The following is a 17961-nucleotide window of genomic DNA, read 5'->3' on the forward strand; positions in this document are numbered from 1 at the left end:
TTAGTAATGGCATTTTGACAAACTCGAATTTTATACAGGGAACTGGAAGAACAAAACCACCCAAACCAACTAAGCCACAGACACCTCTTCCCACCCAAGATAAGCTGCGGCGTAACTAAGAACCAAATCAGATACAAACAGGAGTTCTTTTCAAAGCTCTGGCTGTCTAAAATCTAAAAGGTGGAGGGTCCACTTCTCATTCCTAGTAGGTGTCAGGGGACTCTACCTTGGAGGAGGTAGGAGAAAGAAAGCAAAGGAAACAAGACTGCTCTGTATAATAAGTGTATTAACTGTAAGGTGGGGCGCCTGGATGGCTCAGTGGGTTAAGTATCTGCATTCAGCTCAGGTCATGACCTCGGGGTCCTGGGATCAAGCCCCACATCGGGCTCCCTGCTTAATGGGGAGCATAGCCTGCTTCTGTCCACTGCTCATGCTCTCTTGCTCTCTTTCTCTCTCAAAGAAAATCTTTAAAAAACAAAACCAAACCTGTAAAGTGGGCTGGGGAGATACACACACACACATATTAAGGGGTAGAAACCAAATCCTGTTGGTTTATGATATCTAAGATTATTAGTCCCAGGAGGGTATATCTGATCCAATGGTTGGTTGATGGGAACACTGAAGACTAAGAGGTGCGTAGGCAATTCTGGATGGGAGACCTTAAAAGTGACCAGACTTGGAGTGTCCACACTGATGGCAGACTTCAGAGCTCGCATAAAAGTACTGCTTAACCTAATAGATGGTGAAGTGACAAAAGCAGAGGTCTTGGAGAAAGGAGCAGCTGGAAGACCAAGGCCAGAGCTAGGAACTGTGGTTTCATCCCCAAAGGACCCCAGAGAAGGGCTCAGCTCCTCTTGAGTCTTTTCTCTGGAATCGGAAACACAGTCGTGACTCCCAATGCTAAAGACTCACATTTTCCCTGTGAATTCCCTTGTAGCCCCCCAGCTCTGCAGAGAAGTCTTGATGTGTCCATACAGACTTGGCTAGGGGTAGCTTGGGGAATATACGGGATGGGACAGGCAAAGGGAATGTGACCTGCCCCCATGGTCATTCACTCCCTTGCTGATGTCCTGAGGGGAACCACGTTCTGCTGAGAGGATTGCGGTGTGTTCCAGAGTTCCAGGGGGTGAGCAGAGGGAAGGAGCCACAGCAGGCAGTGGTGAAGGCAGATGACTCACTGATATTACAGAGTAAAGTGGATGCTCGTGGGTTGGGAAAGGCGCAATGGAGGTGGGTGGCTTCTTCCATCATGGAGGTGAGCTCACAGACACATAAATTACCACCAGATAGTCAAGGCAGCCTTCAACCAAATAGATTTGGATAAGATTTATTGATCAGATTGTTTTTAGAAAACCAACAGCAAAACACTGACAAGGTACATAAATACAGATTGGACATTTTAGGGTAAATTCACTATTTCTCCTACTTGTCTGTAGGAAACCAGGTAAGGTGGAAAAGCTGTCCTGATCATATGGCATGCACACCAGACTGCAAAAGGACTTCCACACTACTTAACAGGACTGTGGCAAATAGCTTTAAAGTAAGGCAAGCATCGTGTGTGGCCTAAGCATACCCTGGACGAAGAGCCAAGCCCAGGCCCGCTCTCAGAGACTGCATGAGAGGTTTCCCTTTCTTGCCTACGTTCTTCTAGTCAAATCCTCATCGGCAGGTGCCTTTACAGGGAGATGCCTGGCGCTGTCCCTGCTCAGACTCTGTGTACAAGGAAGTGGCTTTGGAAAAGTCAGTGTGTTTCTGATGCCTCCTTTGTATTCTAAATGTGCAACTAGTAAAACAGCAATTACTACACCTTGGTGAAACTGCTTCTGACTCACCCTGTACACTGACTAAGCAGGGCCTTTTAAAAACTTCTGTAAAGTGAAAATAAAATAAAATGATGAAAATTATACTAAAAAGATGGTATCACTTTTGAAGCACAACTCAGAACTTCTTGTTGTAACACCAGGTAGGAGAAGAGGTCCCTTTCCGGCAAATCCAGTGACCTCAGAAGGGAAACGCCATCACCGGCACAATTTGTGCAACACACACAGAGAGTCCAGAGCCCTGCAAAGCCTGCCTTGGGCCCTGCCAACGCTCCGAGGGTCCCAAGGAATTTGGGGAACCAAAGCACTTGGAGCTAACAGTGAGTGACCAGTTTGGGGAGCTCACGATCACAGGACCATAAGCCCCCACCTGTCCTGGAGTGCAATGCCAGGACAATGTAGAAGAAGGAAATGGCTTTTGGTGCTACATCAGAGTGCTGGCAGCTGGACAACTTAGTGACGGTGCCACTTCCTAAACATCTGTAAGACCACATAAAAACAAACTGCTTTTACAGAATTAAACAACCACACAGACATAGAAGATAATTTGACCTTTCCTATGTGCCAAGCGATATGGCTGGAAAAGGTATTTCCAAAGGAAGAAATAAGGCTCCTGCAAGAACAGAGGAAAAGCAAGTATTTGTCAAGAGCCGAAGAAATGTGTTCAAATGATGGGATTTCCTCTGCATCACACACAGTAGCTGCTTCTTCCCACAGGCGCTGAGAGCTCTTTGGTGGTTAGAGGAGAGACAGCCTAGAACTCAGGGCAGGAACACTACGCGGAAGCAGAGGGGTGAAGAGTTAACATCTCAACTCAGGATTACCACCCGTGGGTCCTAATTTCAATATTCAACAGCTGTCATCAAATTGACAATTACAGCTAATAGGGCTGCTTATATGCTTGCTGGTTTCTAGCCCTCTGTGATTCTTCTTTTTCATTTCTAACTACTTATTAGCCCCATTCCACTGAAAAGGAGGTGCTTTGGGAGAGGGCTAGGGAGGAAGAATATAAATGAATCAATTATTTGATAGAAAAGTTGAAACACTGATTATCTATGAATTTCAATTATATGTGCTTTACCCTTGCTACTATGGGTAACCAAAGGTCACTGTTAAAAACCTTTTGCTTAGAAATGTTAATGTTTATTATTATATGTTTAAATCTATGTAATGGACATGAATAATTTAGAGCAAATTTTTACACCATGTCACTAGGGCCCTGAAAAAAATTCTGCCAGTGGAAAGGATTTTAGTTTGGCCCCTGAAGAACAGTTAAAATTTCCATCTATTCTATACTGGTTTATAAATTTTTCCAGAATGTGGAAAATATTTTATTAAATGAAGAAAGCATCGTCTTCATTTAATAAAGCATTATGTTCACAGATAAATTAGTATGTACATGGGAAAACTGATAGTATTAAATATTAGGTTTTAATTCTCCATTTAGGAAATTCCTTACAGGTAGACTTTTTTGTGGGCAAAGAAATGTAGGGAGTTATGAACACATGAGATAGTACAAAGATGACTGGGGAAAAGTCTCAACTCTAACAAACCCTAGGAATATAAAGTCTCTAGGAATCGAAGTAAGAAAACAGACTTGAAAACCCAGACTGACCCAAGAGTTGGCTTACGCTAGCTGATCACACCTCAAATCCTTGACTCTAAAGGAATGAGCTGGCTTCCCCAAAGCAGATTAAAAAAAAAAAAAAAAAAGTAGTCTACCTGCTTTATAGTTACACCCTATATAAATATCTGTATATATTCATATGTGTTTCTATATATTGCACTTCAATTTACAGGACTGCAGTAAGATGGCAGGGAGTGCCTCAAAGAGGCAGAGAAGCAGCAGGCATAAACTTTCCTAAACCAAGTAACTGTCAGGAATTCAGGGTGCTGGTTATAGGTATACTAAATGGCTGGGGACCCCCTATATAAAATTCTAGTCATCTACATCTAAGTCATCATACACACAGACTCATTTGGCATCCAGAACATGTGCATATGTGTGGTTCTATAGCACTCAGAGATGGTCACACTACATCCTTTTCACTAGTGTTATATTAAAAGAAGACACTTCAGACCAAGGATATGTACTTTTATAAAATATAAAAATGTCACACACAAGGTCTTGGATGTCAGGCCTCCAAAGTCTACCTCAGAGAAGACTGCCCTCAGAAGGCTTAAATCCCTTTTTGCTAGCAAGTGTGGATTGAACTAGACCCTCTTTCTAGCTCTCCAGTGTAGCAAAGCTATAGAGACCTGCTTATTTTCCAAGGAGCATGGAAGGATAAGCACAGAGGCTTAGCAGTCAGGCTTTGGTCCCTATATAAATCCATGAAAAAAATCCTTTCACCACCCTAGACAGCACAGCTTATTTAACTGGATATATTCCACCAAATATCCAGAGTGGGCTGGAGTCATGCAGCAAAGCTTTGTTTTGAACTCATGGAGCTGCTCAACCTGACTTGCTCTGGAGAGAGCTCCTCACTGGAGTAAGCTTAGCAGCGGGTGGTAACAGGTTAAATGTCAAACAGACTTGGTCATGGCAAGATGGGGGTGGGACCTCTAGAGGAGTTGCTCCTTTTCCTGCCTCTGCCCCATACCCCTCACTTCCCCAAAAGGATCCAAACTCAGAGAGTAGTGATATTCTAAGACTCTTGCAGACTATTGGCTCCTTGAACTCAACCCAACATGGATGGGACGTCCTAATAAGGCATGAAAGTTAGGAGTCCAAGTCTAGAGACCATAGTTTTCTCTTCCCTAGAACTCCACACTGGATGGTAACTTTTTAGCCGTAACTCAAAGGTGATTTTAAATCCACACATGAGCTAAAGAGATCCCTTCTGGGATGAAGGAAAAAAGAAGACTAACTTTAAAAACTAAGTGGAAAAGAGGCACTTAAAGGAAAAATGTGTCCCAAATCTCCCACTGGAGTCTCCTGTTGTGAGGTGACCAACGGGATGATCAGCACTGTGCCTTCTTGTATGCCTGCAGCACCTTGTGTACACCTGAGGACTTCCAAATGCTCACATCTCAGTGACTTGTTCAATTATCTAGCAGCCTGATGGCAAAGAAGTGAAAATTCAGGTCACTCCTTTTTTAGAGTTAAAATACAAAACAAAACAAACCAGAACTAAAACTTCACACCAAAAAACTAATGATCCTCAGTTTCATTCCTTCCTCATGCTAGTTTTTAAAATGATACTTAGTTCTTTGGGAAGGATGACCTGTGGCTTCCCCTCCCCCCCAAGACCTTTTATCCAATAACTAGACAATTACTCACAGCACCATGCACATTAAAAGCAGACAAAAAAGGAGACAATAAGCTAAGGGGAAAAAAATCAAAGGCCAGTTGGCTTTCTAGAGATAAAATCTGTTGCCTGAGAGAATGGCAGGTGCATGGCTCGGTGTCAGAAAAGAAACAAGTTGTGAAAAGGAAGCGGGCAAAATGACCAGTGGGGCTCATAGCCTGGCACCCAAGCCCACTCTGCCCTGCTCTTCTCTGGCCTCTTACAAGCTTACTTTATGTCCCATGGCATTTCTGCCACATATTTAGGTCTACAAGCCCCCCCACGAAGAAGTCAAAAGAGATACTTGAAACCAATGAGCACAGGAGAATTTTGAAATTGCCCAGAACGAAGAACTTTGACCACCATAAATTCCTTGATTTGAAACGTTCGTGGTGCCATAATTTCTAAGAGCAACAATAAACAGCACGACTACAACACACAGAAGCCTCATGACGAGCCAAATCTAACCATTGCTGGCACCATAAAAATGAGAAAAGAAATCACTGATCAAGAGTTGCTGAGTCGCTTGACTTTCCTCCAAAATCAAAGGATGGGTTTGGGTATCTATGCTGCAAGATGTCGACCAGTGCCGCCATCAGATCCAGCTACTCAATTAGAAGCATCTTGAAAAACAGTAAGTTAAACATCTAGGTTTGCACATAACCTGCACAATTCTCAAGGTTAGCCTTTATCTATCCTGAAACTTCCTATTCTTGTTGCTGGATTTAAATTTTTCTAAATTTTGTTTGTTTTTGTCAGTGATGCTGCTTTAACTTGCAGAACACTGGCTGACATGGTCATAGTTTCAGAGTTCCTTTAAAAAATTCTTTATCTTATCTTGATTCACAACATTATTAAGGTACCTTCAAGACTTTCCCTCAAATCCATCAAGGAGGAGGGAGTATGTGAGTATGTGTGTGTGTGTGTGTGTGTGTGTGTGTGTGTTGGGGCAGGGGGGGAGAGAAGCAAAGAAAGAAGCACAAGGGAAAGTGAGATTTCCATAAACTTAAAACCAATTTACAGAAAGGCATCTGATGTATTTTCTGAATAAGGCCTTGATCAGGGTAACCAATCCTCTTTGTAGCACATTCTACACTGCCCATAAATAAAGGAGTCTCTTTAAATTAACATTTCCAGTATCAATGAACAGTCCAGAAATCCTCATTTCAAGCGCTCGATGAGTCCCTGTGTGAGTCCAAGGTGCAGAAGCTGTGTTCGGGAGAGGTTTGCTAGGTTAGGGAAGGCCGCAAGCAGCTTCTCCCATGCCAGTTCCAGCAGGCTAGGTACCACCAGCCAGATCTTAAACAATGACCCAGTCCGTTTGTTTTCATGGATGTTCACCACTCCTCCATGAATGTACATGCAACCAGCCTACGAACAAATGGCAGTCAAAAGAGGATAAATTCAAATGGGAGTGAAATCAATACCTAGGCTGAAGATTCAGCAAAAAAATATACAGTAGGCCAAACTGAGATGAGGTGAAGCAAAAAAGAATTTCTCACTGATCCCAACACAGTGCAGAGATCAAGAAGGGTTTAAATAATTTATGAGTTACTAGGGGAAAACTAGCTTCTTTTCCTTCCTTCCTACCTTCCTTTCTTCCTTCCTTCCTTCCTTCCTCCCTCCCTCCCTCCCTCCCTCCTTCCCTCCTTCCTTCCTTCCTTCCTTCCTTCCTTCCTTCCTTCCTTCCTTCCTTCCTTCCTTCCTTTCCTTCCTTTCCTTTCCTTTCCTTTCCTTTCTTTCTTTTTCTCTCTCTCTCTCTTTCTTTCTTCTTCTCCTTCCTTCCTTCCTTCCTTCCCTCCCTCCCTCCCTCCCTCCCTTCCTTCCTTCTTTAACTTCAACAAACATTAAACTAACATTAAATTAAGTATTCACTGTGCCAAATACTGGGACTACAAAGATGAAAATAAAGGCCTTTGCTTTTGAGACACTAATGGGATCTTTGACAACAAGGCATCGTGGGGATAGAGCTATTCTGCCCTCCCAGAAAACACATTTTATGTAACGGCCAGGGACTGAACGCCACATGCAGCCTCTCTTTGACATTTATGCTGCTCTTTTAAACCGTGTATGATGGCTTCTCTCCCCTTTTCTCAGAGGAAGGGCCAGCTTTGTCTTGAAGAAAGTTTTAGAAACATATTCTTAATCCAAGGCTGGTAATTTCAAAATCTTTTTTTCTTGCTAGTATCACTAAAAAAATTTCCTTATCACCTGCAACTATGTAAGGAAGATAGGAAAATAAAAACTTACTGGTGTAACAGCTGCACAGTGAAAATAAACTGGCTCTGGCATGGTAGCTGGGAGCTTTACCCATTGGAAAGTCTGCAGATTCAACTTCCAGATATCTCCCAGGATCACTTCTCCATTATAGCCCCCACAAATAAACACATCTATTGAGAAAAGAGAGACCCAGATCACACAAAAGAAGAGAGTCACAGCTACAGCATGTTTTGAGGTACATCACCTGGCTAGCTGCCATGGGACCAGTTCAGTAGATGTGCCCCTACCACACAGGACTTTAGCTGGGTGGTCCCCTCTTGCTGCTGTCTTGTCCCTCAGTAAACTGTAGATATTATGTTGGGATATTTACTAGGCCTAGGGATGCAAGCCTCTAAGTAGGCTTCCTGTCTGGATCCTCAACTTCAAATACCTACAGGTACCAGACACAGGAAGTGAATGAACAAGGTCCAGGGAAAATAAGCAAACAGGAGTGCACATACTCTAAAGGAGGAGATGGTGATGCAGCACCAGCTGCACATGTAGAACTTAAGGTCGGCAACTGCCAGATCTTCCAATTTTTCCAGAGAAGCTGGAAATCTGGATATTTTTTTTTTTAAGTGAAACATTTTGATTTTTTCTTTAACATTTTGATTTTTTGGGCAGCCCAGGTGGCTCAGCGGTTTAGCGCCTGCCTTCAGTCCAGGGCCTGATCCTGGAGACCTGGGATCGAGCCCCACATTGGGCTCCCTGCATGAAGCCTGCTTCTCCCTCTGCCTGTGTCTCTGCCTCTTTTTCTCTCTGTGTGTCTCTCATGAATAAATAAATAAAATCTTTTTTTTAAATTTTTAAGTGTTATCTGCTAATCCAAACAATTTTAATACATATATGAGCCAGACAAAACATAACTGCAGGCCACCAGTTTGCAAATTCTTCTTTCAAATAATGTCCTAGGAAGGATGGATATTTGTCTGCCCGTACAAACATCCTCTTATGTAGACATTTAACCTGCTGAGAAATATTCACTGCAATGTTCAGTTTGGGGGCATAAGTGGTTCTTCCAAGCTTTCCTTAGCCAAAGGGGACAGTGTGAAGTCCTATTTATCTATACAGTTCCTTACGTTCTTTCAACCTTCCCAAAAAATCAAGGGTTTTTAATTGTTGTTGTTGTTGTTGTTTTGTCAAATTAGATAGCTATAACTGGTCAACTTGTAACAAAGTCTATGTGAACATTCAAACTAAATGCCCCAAACTAAGGCTGAATTCTATTGGTGTGGTGCCTGGCCTCAGTGAATCACATGAATACAAGTCTTAATTCAGGTCTAGATCAAGTTTAAATCAATACTTAATTACACTATAAAATATACTGGAAACTTTTTTGGCTAAGATACAAGAAAATTTCAGTTCCAAAGCAAAGCTGAACAATCCCACTATCTACACATCTTATCCAGAAAGCAGCAACAAAATAAAAAGCGTCTGTACTGGAGATGGCAGCATAATCCTAGTTAAATCCTAACTCAACTGCTGAAAGGATATGGGCTATCAAACTCATTTAGACACACCTTCCTCCCAGGAAAAATGGAAGGTGATTTACCAAATTATAAAATAAGCTGTGAATTAAAAGACAGGAGGGTTGTCCAAAGAGGAGTCATTTATCACACTTGGATGAAGTAGCTGCAGCTGCTTTCTGAAGCCATACAATGCCTCTGTTGTAATAAGGCCAAAGAATGAGCCAAGAGTCCTATTTGGCATCAGATAGAGCACAGAATAAACTTTATGAAACACCACTCTGAAGGAGTTATTGTAATTTTAATACTATGTCCACCGAGGTCACTATTATATGTCAAGATTATCAGTATTACTCACTTACAGCCACAGATTATCTGTTGGGGGTGGGGTGTTAAAAGGTCAGGCAGTATAATAAAAGCTTATTTATCACTGATCTTTGAGATCTCTGGTAACTGAAGGAACCCAAATACCCTACTCATGTACTTAATGAAAACCACTGAGAAAATCATAACTTAACGGATTTCCCTTCAAGTTTAAACTACAAGAAATAGACAATTCTCAAAATTATGCCATATATATACATATATATGTGTGTGTGTGTGTGTGTGTGTATATATATATATATATATATGATATTTTCAGCATATACAATTACAAAGTGAACTAGAAGCCTTACCATTTTTTATTTGAACACAACTGTGACATCTTCGGGCTGCAGGAAAACCTGCCAAACACATAAACACAGATATTCAATTATTCACAGAAAGACGAAGACTAACGTTGATGTGCCACGGTGAAAGACATACTATGAGTAGCTCACTTAAAACAACCCCACTGTTGCCTTAAGCAAACTGACTAGTCCTTCCAATCATTCCTTATTTCAACTAAACTAAGGCCATCTGAGTCTTACCATAACTGGTGAGTCTCACATAACTCACCAACTGTACAATGGCTCTGGTGCCAGGGGAACAAAATGGGATGGTAGGTGCAGGGGTGTAGTGGCTTTCCCAAGCCTTTTAATCCGCAAAAAGACAGGCAGATCTTGATTCAAGTGTCTGCTTCCTAACCCACCCACATTTCCCTGTTTCCATAAAACTCAACAATCCCCATTAAAACTCTCTGCACAATTACAGAGGAAGAATAATAATTGGACTAAGGAATAAAAATAATTTATAATACTAGCATAACAGATATTTTACTTGTCATATAACTCAATAAAAATATTTTTCTCCTCTAAAACAAGTAAATTAAAATATATTTATTAAAGATACATGAATCAATATTTTAAATTTACCTATTTTTTCATGGGGTTTTGTGGCAATTTCCTCCCATGCGTTTGTTTCAAGATTGTATGCATGGATCTTGGGGGGGAAAAAAAACAAAAGAAGATACACACACATAAATAATTTTAGCTAGCCTGAAAATTGGATTTTTTAAACATGTATTCTTGGTTGAAAAGTCTTCGTTTCTTTTGCTTTTCTCCATTCTTCCCTAATTTTAATGGAAAGCAAAACATTAAATGAAGCAGTTGAAAATTAAGCAGATATAGGATTCCAATTTTTTTAAATCACAGAAAAAAAAGTTGGAATTCTGCAACTGCCACATTTTTTACAATGAACATTTATCATTTTTATATGAGAAAAAAGTAAGTGTTGATAAGAAAATAGGAGAACACAGTTTTGACAAAACTTGAAAAAGACTAATAACGTTCCAAAGCAGCCCAGGAGCTCTGTAGCCTCATCAAGATTTCTCCTGGGAGATGAGGATTTAGCAATGGATGAATAAAAACTTTTCAGAGCTTCCTAAAGATGCATAGCCCTAGATGTGACCGTTCTTTTTATATACATAGCACTGATGATGATAGAGAGGTCACATTCTGAGCATCATGGCTCCAGTCCTTATTAGTTTCTTCATTCAAGCTACTGTATCTTCCTCTCAGTCACTTTCCTCATCCAGCTTATGCCAGGGATGATTTTCATATATTTTCGTGTGTGATCAATACAATGGTCAGCTGGAATGCATATCAGGGGCACAGAGTGTGGCCATATGTTATAAAGAACATGGAACACAAAATAGGTGTTAACAAAGAAACTGTTCAAAAATTCAACTATCTACAGTAACAGAATTATCTTGCATGTATGAAACATGCCTCTCTCTATCCTTTTCTTTATTATTATTATTATTATTATTATTTTCAAATATACCTTGTTTAAGGAATAAGCTGTCCAGGAAGTACCACCTCCCAAGATGTAAATCCTCTGCCCATCGTGTGCAATTTCATGTCTGTATCTGAAAACATACATAAAATCCATTTATAACTAAGTGAAAAGTGATTTACCTAAGATTTAGCCACAGGCTTTTTATTGGATAATTATTCATAGTAATAAATTATTAGGAATAACCTAAGTATTTAACAATAGTGAATTGGTTAAATGAATTATAGAACATATGTAAAATGGATTAGTGTGCAACCCATAAGAATGTAGGCAGAGAGGACAGTTAATACACTGAGAACTTCTTTTCATGTCATTAACTGAAGAAGAAGTTATGTGGGAGCAGATAGGCTATAATCCATTAAAAACATACAGATACACAAATATCCATAGAAAATGACTACAGAGATACATCCCAAATATTAACCCTGTTTATCTCTAGATTTAGGTTTTGTTTTTTATTTTATTTATTTTGCTTATTTGTATTTTCCAGATTTTCTATCATCTTTTTGTGGTAACTTTGTATAAGGGAGGAAATTACAACAGAATTTTTAAAAAGTGATCTGTCTTACATTTCATTAGAAACCCTAGACTATGGGCTTTCAAATTAAGTTACTTATTTAACAGATACAAAGATATCAGAAAGATTATGTTACATAGAACTGTGAATATAATGTGAAACACCTACCAGAACTTTTATCCAAGCAGTCTAGCTAGAAGCTGAAACAATTTATAATATGTCCATAAAATGATTCAAGAAGGCAACCATGTGAAAATGCTTTGAAAACTTAATCTATTTCCTCCTTCCCCTGAAGGCCCTGGTGCTGATAAAATAAATTACATCAAAATTATTCCAGTAGCAGCCCACCTCCCAAGTCTTCACACGGAAGCTCTGCAATCATCAGCCCACTGACATACTACAATAAAGTTTTCCTTAGCACCTACATGTCCTTTTGTTTAAAGGAAACAAAGAGGGAACTGGATTCATCTAAACCAAGTAAATAAAAAATGTTTACTATCTTTGCTTTTAAACCGGAGGGGAAAAATTTAAGTATTTCACAGAGTTAAATTCTAAGAGGTAATTCCTCTATTAGGAAAGAAAAGTGGAAGGCCTAGGACTGCTCCCAGAAGGCAGCTAGGAGCACCAAGAGATGTTTGCGTGCCTAACAGGGCACTTAAAATGAATGTCCTTCCTCCCATCCACCCACCCATCCATCCATCCATCTGATCAATATTCATTGAGTACCACTATGGTAATTGAGTGCCACAGGCACTCTGGGTGTACAGCTGAGAGCAAATGAGCCAAAGAATCCCAATATGCAAGTTAAGAAGGAAAATCAAAAAGTAACTAGAAAGTAATTGTTTTGTCTGCAATATGATACTTAATTACATTTGCTACCCTTGGTTTATTTTTCAGTGTTACTATCTTCCCAAGGCAGAAAAATTAAAAAGAAATAGTATGAGAAAAAAATCTATAGTTAAGGGGGAAGAATCTTCTGTAACTAGAAGACCTTTCTTGAATGCTGAACTGGGATCTACCAGCTAGTTGGCTATTTTAACCAGACTATAAGAGTTTTCTTTAAATTGTATTACCAATATTCTGAAAAAAGTCAAATCTTAGCAAGAAAGAATAAATATGCTTTGATCCTAGAACCTCACCTCTCTTCTGGCAGATCACAGGATAGGTTGTTTGGTTTCAGTTGTGTCCACTCTCTGGTATTGAGATCTAATTTATGCAGATCTGTGCTGTAAATATAGCCAGTTGTCCCTCCAAAAACATAAAGGGAGCCATTGATGATCGCCATGGCCTGGATATCAAGGAAAAGTGAAAACCACTGACTCATTAACACTTGATTAAAGAATATAAACTTATTAAATACCCCAAAATCAGACTTCATGAAATTCTCTTGTACTTTTTAGCCTTCTAAAAGATCAGATTTTTAAAAGATTAAAGATTTTAGGGCACTTAGGTGGCTCAGTTGGTTGAACATCCAACTTTTGATTTTGGCTCAGATTTTGTCACAGTAGTGGGATCAAGCCCTGCACTGTACTCTCTGCTCAGAGGGGAGTCTGCTTGTCCCTCTCCCTCTGCTCTTCCCCCGACTCACACTCTTTCTCAAATAAATGAATAAAAAACAAAACCTTTAAAAAATATATTTTAAAATAAATAAATAAATGATTAAAGATTTTAGAAAACCCAGAAATCATTTTTAGAAAGGTAAAGCTTTGGGATGCCTGGGTGGTACAGTCAGTTGAGTGTCCAACTCTTGCCTTTGGCTGAGGTCATAGTCTCAGGGACGTGAGATCGAGCCCCGCATCGGGCTACTCAGCGTGGAGTCTACTTCAGACTCTCTCCCTGGGTGCCTGAGTAGCTCAGCTGGCTAAGTGTCTGTCTTTGGCTCAGGGCATGATCTCAGGATCCTGGGACTGAGTCCCACACTGGACTCCCTGCTCAGTGGGAAAGCCTGTTTCTCCCTCTCCCTCTGCCCCTTCCCCTCACATGCATGCACTCTCTCTCTTTCAATCTAAAAACCAAAAAAAAGGTAAATAAACCTTAAAAAAAAAAAAAAGAAAAAAGGAAAGTAAAGCTTTGCTCAACTGGAAAGCAGTTCTACCTAAATAGGCAAGAGGGCTGGATATTCCTTATGGGTCCAAGCAAACCAAAGAATGTATACATCATGGACATGAGCATTTCCATGCAAAGCTGCTTCTCTTTCTCAGCAGTGTGAAAAAGAAGAGGCTCTCAGGAAGAAGAAGCAGATAAGAAAATAAGCCACCAGAAGCCCTTAAGTAAAATAAACTGTCTAGAGTTGGCAGTCCTAAAGACTTCACATTTCCCACCAGACTCCCTTCAGCATAAATTCAGCTTTTGTTATGGTCATTTTTCCAGAGTTTTAATGTCTTCTTGGGTGGAATACTGAGTTATCCACTATGTACCTCTACACATAGCTCAGAAGGTATTTATCAGTACTAATGTTGGCCAGTTGAAAAAGAAGCTAAAGTTGTTTTAAGCTTAGCCCATTACTCTCAAAGGGTCTCTGATGTTAGTGGGTTGTTCTCTAGCTTTTTGGATATAACTTTTCAAACCTAAGGTTTGAACCACTTGAACCTAACTAGAAACTAATCTCCACATAATCTGCATTTTAGCTCAGATTAGTCTATTAGTCTCTTTCCAAGTGCAGAGATCATCTACTGTATTACTTAGGTTAGAAAGCTCTCCAAAAAAATCATATAGTTCTAGAAATGATAGCACCCAGATCGTATGTAGAGCCCAATCTCTACTGGGGGTGAGAGTGGAGGTGAAATGGGTCCTGACATTTAAAAATACTTCTGTATAGATTTATTTTTATTTTTTTAAGATTTTATATATTTATTCATGAGAGACACAGAGAGAGGCAGAGACATAGGCAGAGGGAAAAGCAGGCTCCCTATGGTGAGCCCAATGCAGGACTCGATCCCAGGACCCTGGGATCACAATCTGAGCCAAAGGCATCTAGACACTCAACCACTAAGCCACCCAGGTACTCCTTCTGTATAGATTTAGATCATGATCCCAAATTGGATTAGAAATACAGAGTAAGGAAAAAAAAGGAAAGGAGGTGAGCAACCAGATTTGCAAATTACAACTTCACATTAGAACTGAAAAATCAGGGGGCGCCTTGGCAGCTTAGTCAGTTGAGTGCCTGACTCTTGGTTTGGGCTCAGATAATGATCTCAGGGTCATGACATCAAGCCCTGTATGGGGCTCCGTGTTCAGTGGGGAGTCCTGGAGGATTCTCTCTCCCGCTACCCTCCCCCCTACTCACGTGCATATACTCTTTCTCTAATAAATAAAACTTAAAAAAAAAAAAAAGAACTAGGGTGGGGGCACCTGGGTGGCTCAGTTGGTTAAGCATCTGCCTTCAGCTCAGGTTGTGATCCCAGGATCCTGGGATTGAGCCCCTTGTCGGGCTTCCTACTCAGTGGGGAGTCTGCTTCTCCCTCTCCCTTTGCCCTTCGACTTATGCTTTCTCTCTTGTCTCAAATAAATATTTTTTTTAATGAACTGAAAAATCAAATATTAAACTGTGAATTCATACTCTTAAAAAAAAAAGTGGTAACAAATATTCTAACATTGTCCCCAGAACTAGAAAAATGTGCACAAATACAACCACCATGATTGGCCATGGATTAGTACCTGTCCATATATACGACTGGGTTTCTTCCCCCGACAGCTGAGTAAAGCCCATCTCTTATACTTCACGTTACACACGTGGACGTCATTGCCATTGCTCTCACCAAACGGGATGCCTGTACCTCCAAATACCAACAGGTTGTTTCCATGCAGCACAACTGGGGAAGGAGACACACAGATTCCATTTATATACTGGCTACCTGCAGTATGTTTCCACAGGGACCCAGAATTACTGAGACACTACAAAAATGTTCTTAGAAGATAGCTCAAACCACTGACATCTAACTACTATAAAGTTCTGCAGAAAAAGGATTCATTCACATTCTGTGTGAACTATATAATACAGCTGGCTCATTGTTAGTATGGGACATGTATCCAGCACATATTTTTGGAGCTCATGAGACACTGTGCCTAACAATGCTGAATGATATGAACTGCGGTACACCAGTGCCACCAAAGACAGTTCAAGTACGTGGCAAAGTAGAGGAGAATAAAGTATCATCTTTGCCTCAGCAAAGACCCTGCAGGACTCTGGATGAAGGGATAAGGGGATCACTCTGTTTTTTGTCAGGGGAATGAATGATCTCTACATTTTAAATTATGTTTCTATCATCTTAATCTTCCACCAGATAAAAAGAAACACCAATATCCTGCTGGTAACTTTGGTGTTCTTGCCAACACACACACACACACACACACACACACACACACACATTCTTTCTCTAATGACAAATACTCCCCAAATCGTACTACTGTATTATTTCAATGGCATTTTTAAGATTCAGCTCTTCAGTTGATAGAGTGTAAGAGTCAGCATGGGCTCTGGAGCCAGCAAGAGCTAGGTTTTAATTCTCAGGTGACCTCAGTAAAGTTATTCAATCTTTCCAAATTAATCTTCGCAACAACCCTAGGAAGTAAGAACTAATACTATCTTCTCCGCGTTTACAGAAGATGAGATGAAGTGGAGAGTGGTTTAAATACTTGTTGAAGGTTTCCCAAAAAGAACCTTGCCAAGATAGGATTCAAGCAGGCATTCTGGCTCCAGAGCCTGCACTTTTAGCCACTGCTGCAGGGCCTCTCTGTAGCCTTAGTTTCTCATTTGTACAATGGCAATAATTCTAATGTGTGCATCATAGAGATGTTGTGGGGTAAACAGATACTACACGTGCAGTACTTTGTTCAAATGCTATTATTGTCATAATAAGCCCCCTCAGTTGATCCTTGACTACATTTTACCTACATATATGTGATACTTTATATACTGAACCCTATGAGATATTATTAATTCCATTTTACAGGTAAGGAGCTTGAACCTAAAAGTCATCAAGCAAGTAAATGGCACACAGCTAGATTCCAATTCAGGACTAGCCAACTCCCAAGTGATTCTGAATCACCATACTATATTATTACCATAGTAAAAAGTCCATCCCTTAAAAGAGTTTAATCATATTATAGTTGTATTACAAGTTATTGACAACTCTTGCACTCACGTGACATAGATGCCAGTTCCCGGGGCATGTAGCCATCTGTGCCCATCTGGTGCCATACTCCTGTAGCAAAATGATACCTCCAAAGCTCCCTGAAGAGAGGATAGTCTTCATTATCTGGCCCTCCAGATTCATCATAATCTGGGTTATAACCTCCAAACACATAGAGGTTGGTATTATCTGCCACACAACGATGTCCACTTCGTGCTGGTGGAGGTCTGTGGCCTACGAGAGAAGAAGACAGTTTTCCACAGATGGCCAAGCAGATTAAAAGCACAAACAAAATTTGGTCACAATCATTTTAGCTTTAAAAGGGAATCAGGGAAGATTTATAACATGGATTTACTTTTTATTTGCTTAGGTTATTTTTTACATTCACACACACTACTTAAGATTTTAAGGAGCTAGCCTCCATTTCTATTTCATATGACTATTTTCAGATTTTGGTAACTGTAAAAAATTTTTTTCCAAGGGAGGTAAAATAGCATTATAAACTCAAGAGAATGGCGGACAACTTGAAATTTTCAAGAAAAGAAGGAGGGGTTTAATAAGCCAAAAGCTAACAGGGCAAATTTTCTAATTTCCTTAGAGGAGAACAAAAACACAGGCCAACTAAATTAAACTGAAAATATTAGAGTACTACATAAATATAATCACAAATGTGAATGAGTCATGTATAAATAAAAATACACACACATAAAACCTATGATTTGTCCACAATATATAATTAAACACTTAAAAAAAGAAAACTAGCTTTCAAAATTATAGCAAAATTTAGAATTTAAATACCACTCCAGACATTATGGCAGTTAACAAAAAATATCCTTATAGTTATCTCAAAGAGCATCTTTCATTCTATTAAGAGCTTTACTAAGAAAAGCTATAATTTATATTTAAAAGCTTTCTGAAGTTTAAATTACATCAACTAATTCACCAAAAATTACTTCAAGGTTATTTTAGAGTAAAAAGTCCTAAAATGTTATGTTATTTCTATTATCCTTACAATTTTTTATACCAGCCTACACAAACTCTTACGTAGCTATAGAACCAAGGATGCTTAAGTCCATACTGGATGGAATAAGAAGCTACTATTGTTGTCTCTTGTTGTCTGTTACCCTAGACTCAGCTACTTTCTTATATTAGGAATAGATACTAGTATAACATTAATTAATATTTAGGACAATGCTGGACACCTAACAAACATCTGTTATATAAATAAATACTTATTACCAACCTAACATAGGCTTTATA

At 39.7% G+C, this 17961-nt stretch overlaps 1 protein-coding gene across 1 annotated transcript in view; it reads right to left on the bottom strand.

Annotated features, from left to right (window-relative positions):
* Positions 1-1311: 1311 nt before the first annotated feature.
* Positions 1312-17961, bottom strand: part of KLHDC10 (kelch domain containing 10) — a 62185-nt gene continuing 45535 nt past the window's right edge. The window contains exons 3-10 of the mRNA XM_038556529.1: positions 16714-16935; positions 15227-15381; positions 12709-12857; positions 11041-11125; positions 10131-10197; positions 9513-9560; positions 7361-7500; positions 1312-6481 (exon numbers count right to left, since the gene is read on the bottom strand). Of these exons, the coding sequence (XP_038412457.1) occupies positions 6272-6481; positions 7361-7500; positions 9513-9560; positions 10131-10197; positions 11041-11125; positions 12709-12857; positions 15227-15381; positions 16714-16935 (1076 nt within the window). The 3' untranslated portion in view covers positions 1312-6271. The remainder of the gene's footprint in view (positions 6482-7360; positions 7501-9512; positions 9561-10130; positions 10198-11040; positions 11126-12708; positions 12858-15226; positions 15382-16713; positions 16936-17961) is intronic.

The sequence above is a fragment of the Canis lupus genome, chromosome 14 (assembly GCF_011100685.1).
Source record: "Canis lupus familiaris isolate Mischka breed German Shepherd chromosome 14, alternate assembly UU_Cfam_GSD_1.0, whole genome shotgun sequence".
NCBI lineage: Eukaryota > Metazoa > Chordata > Mammalia > Carnivora > Canidae > Canis > Canis lupus.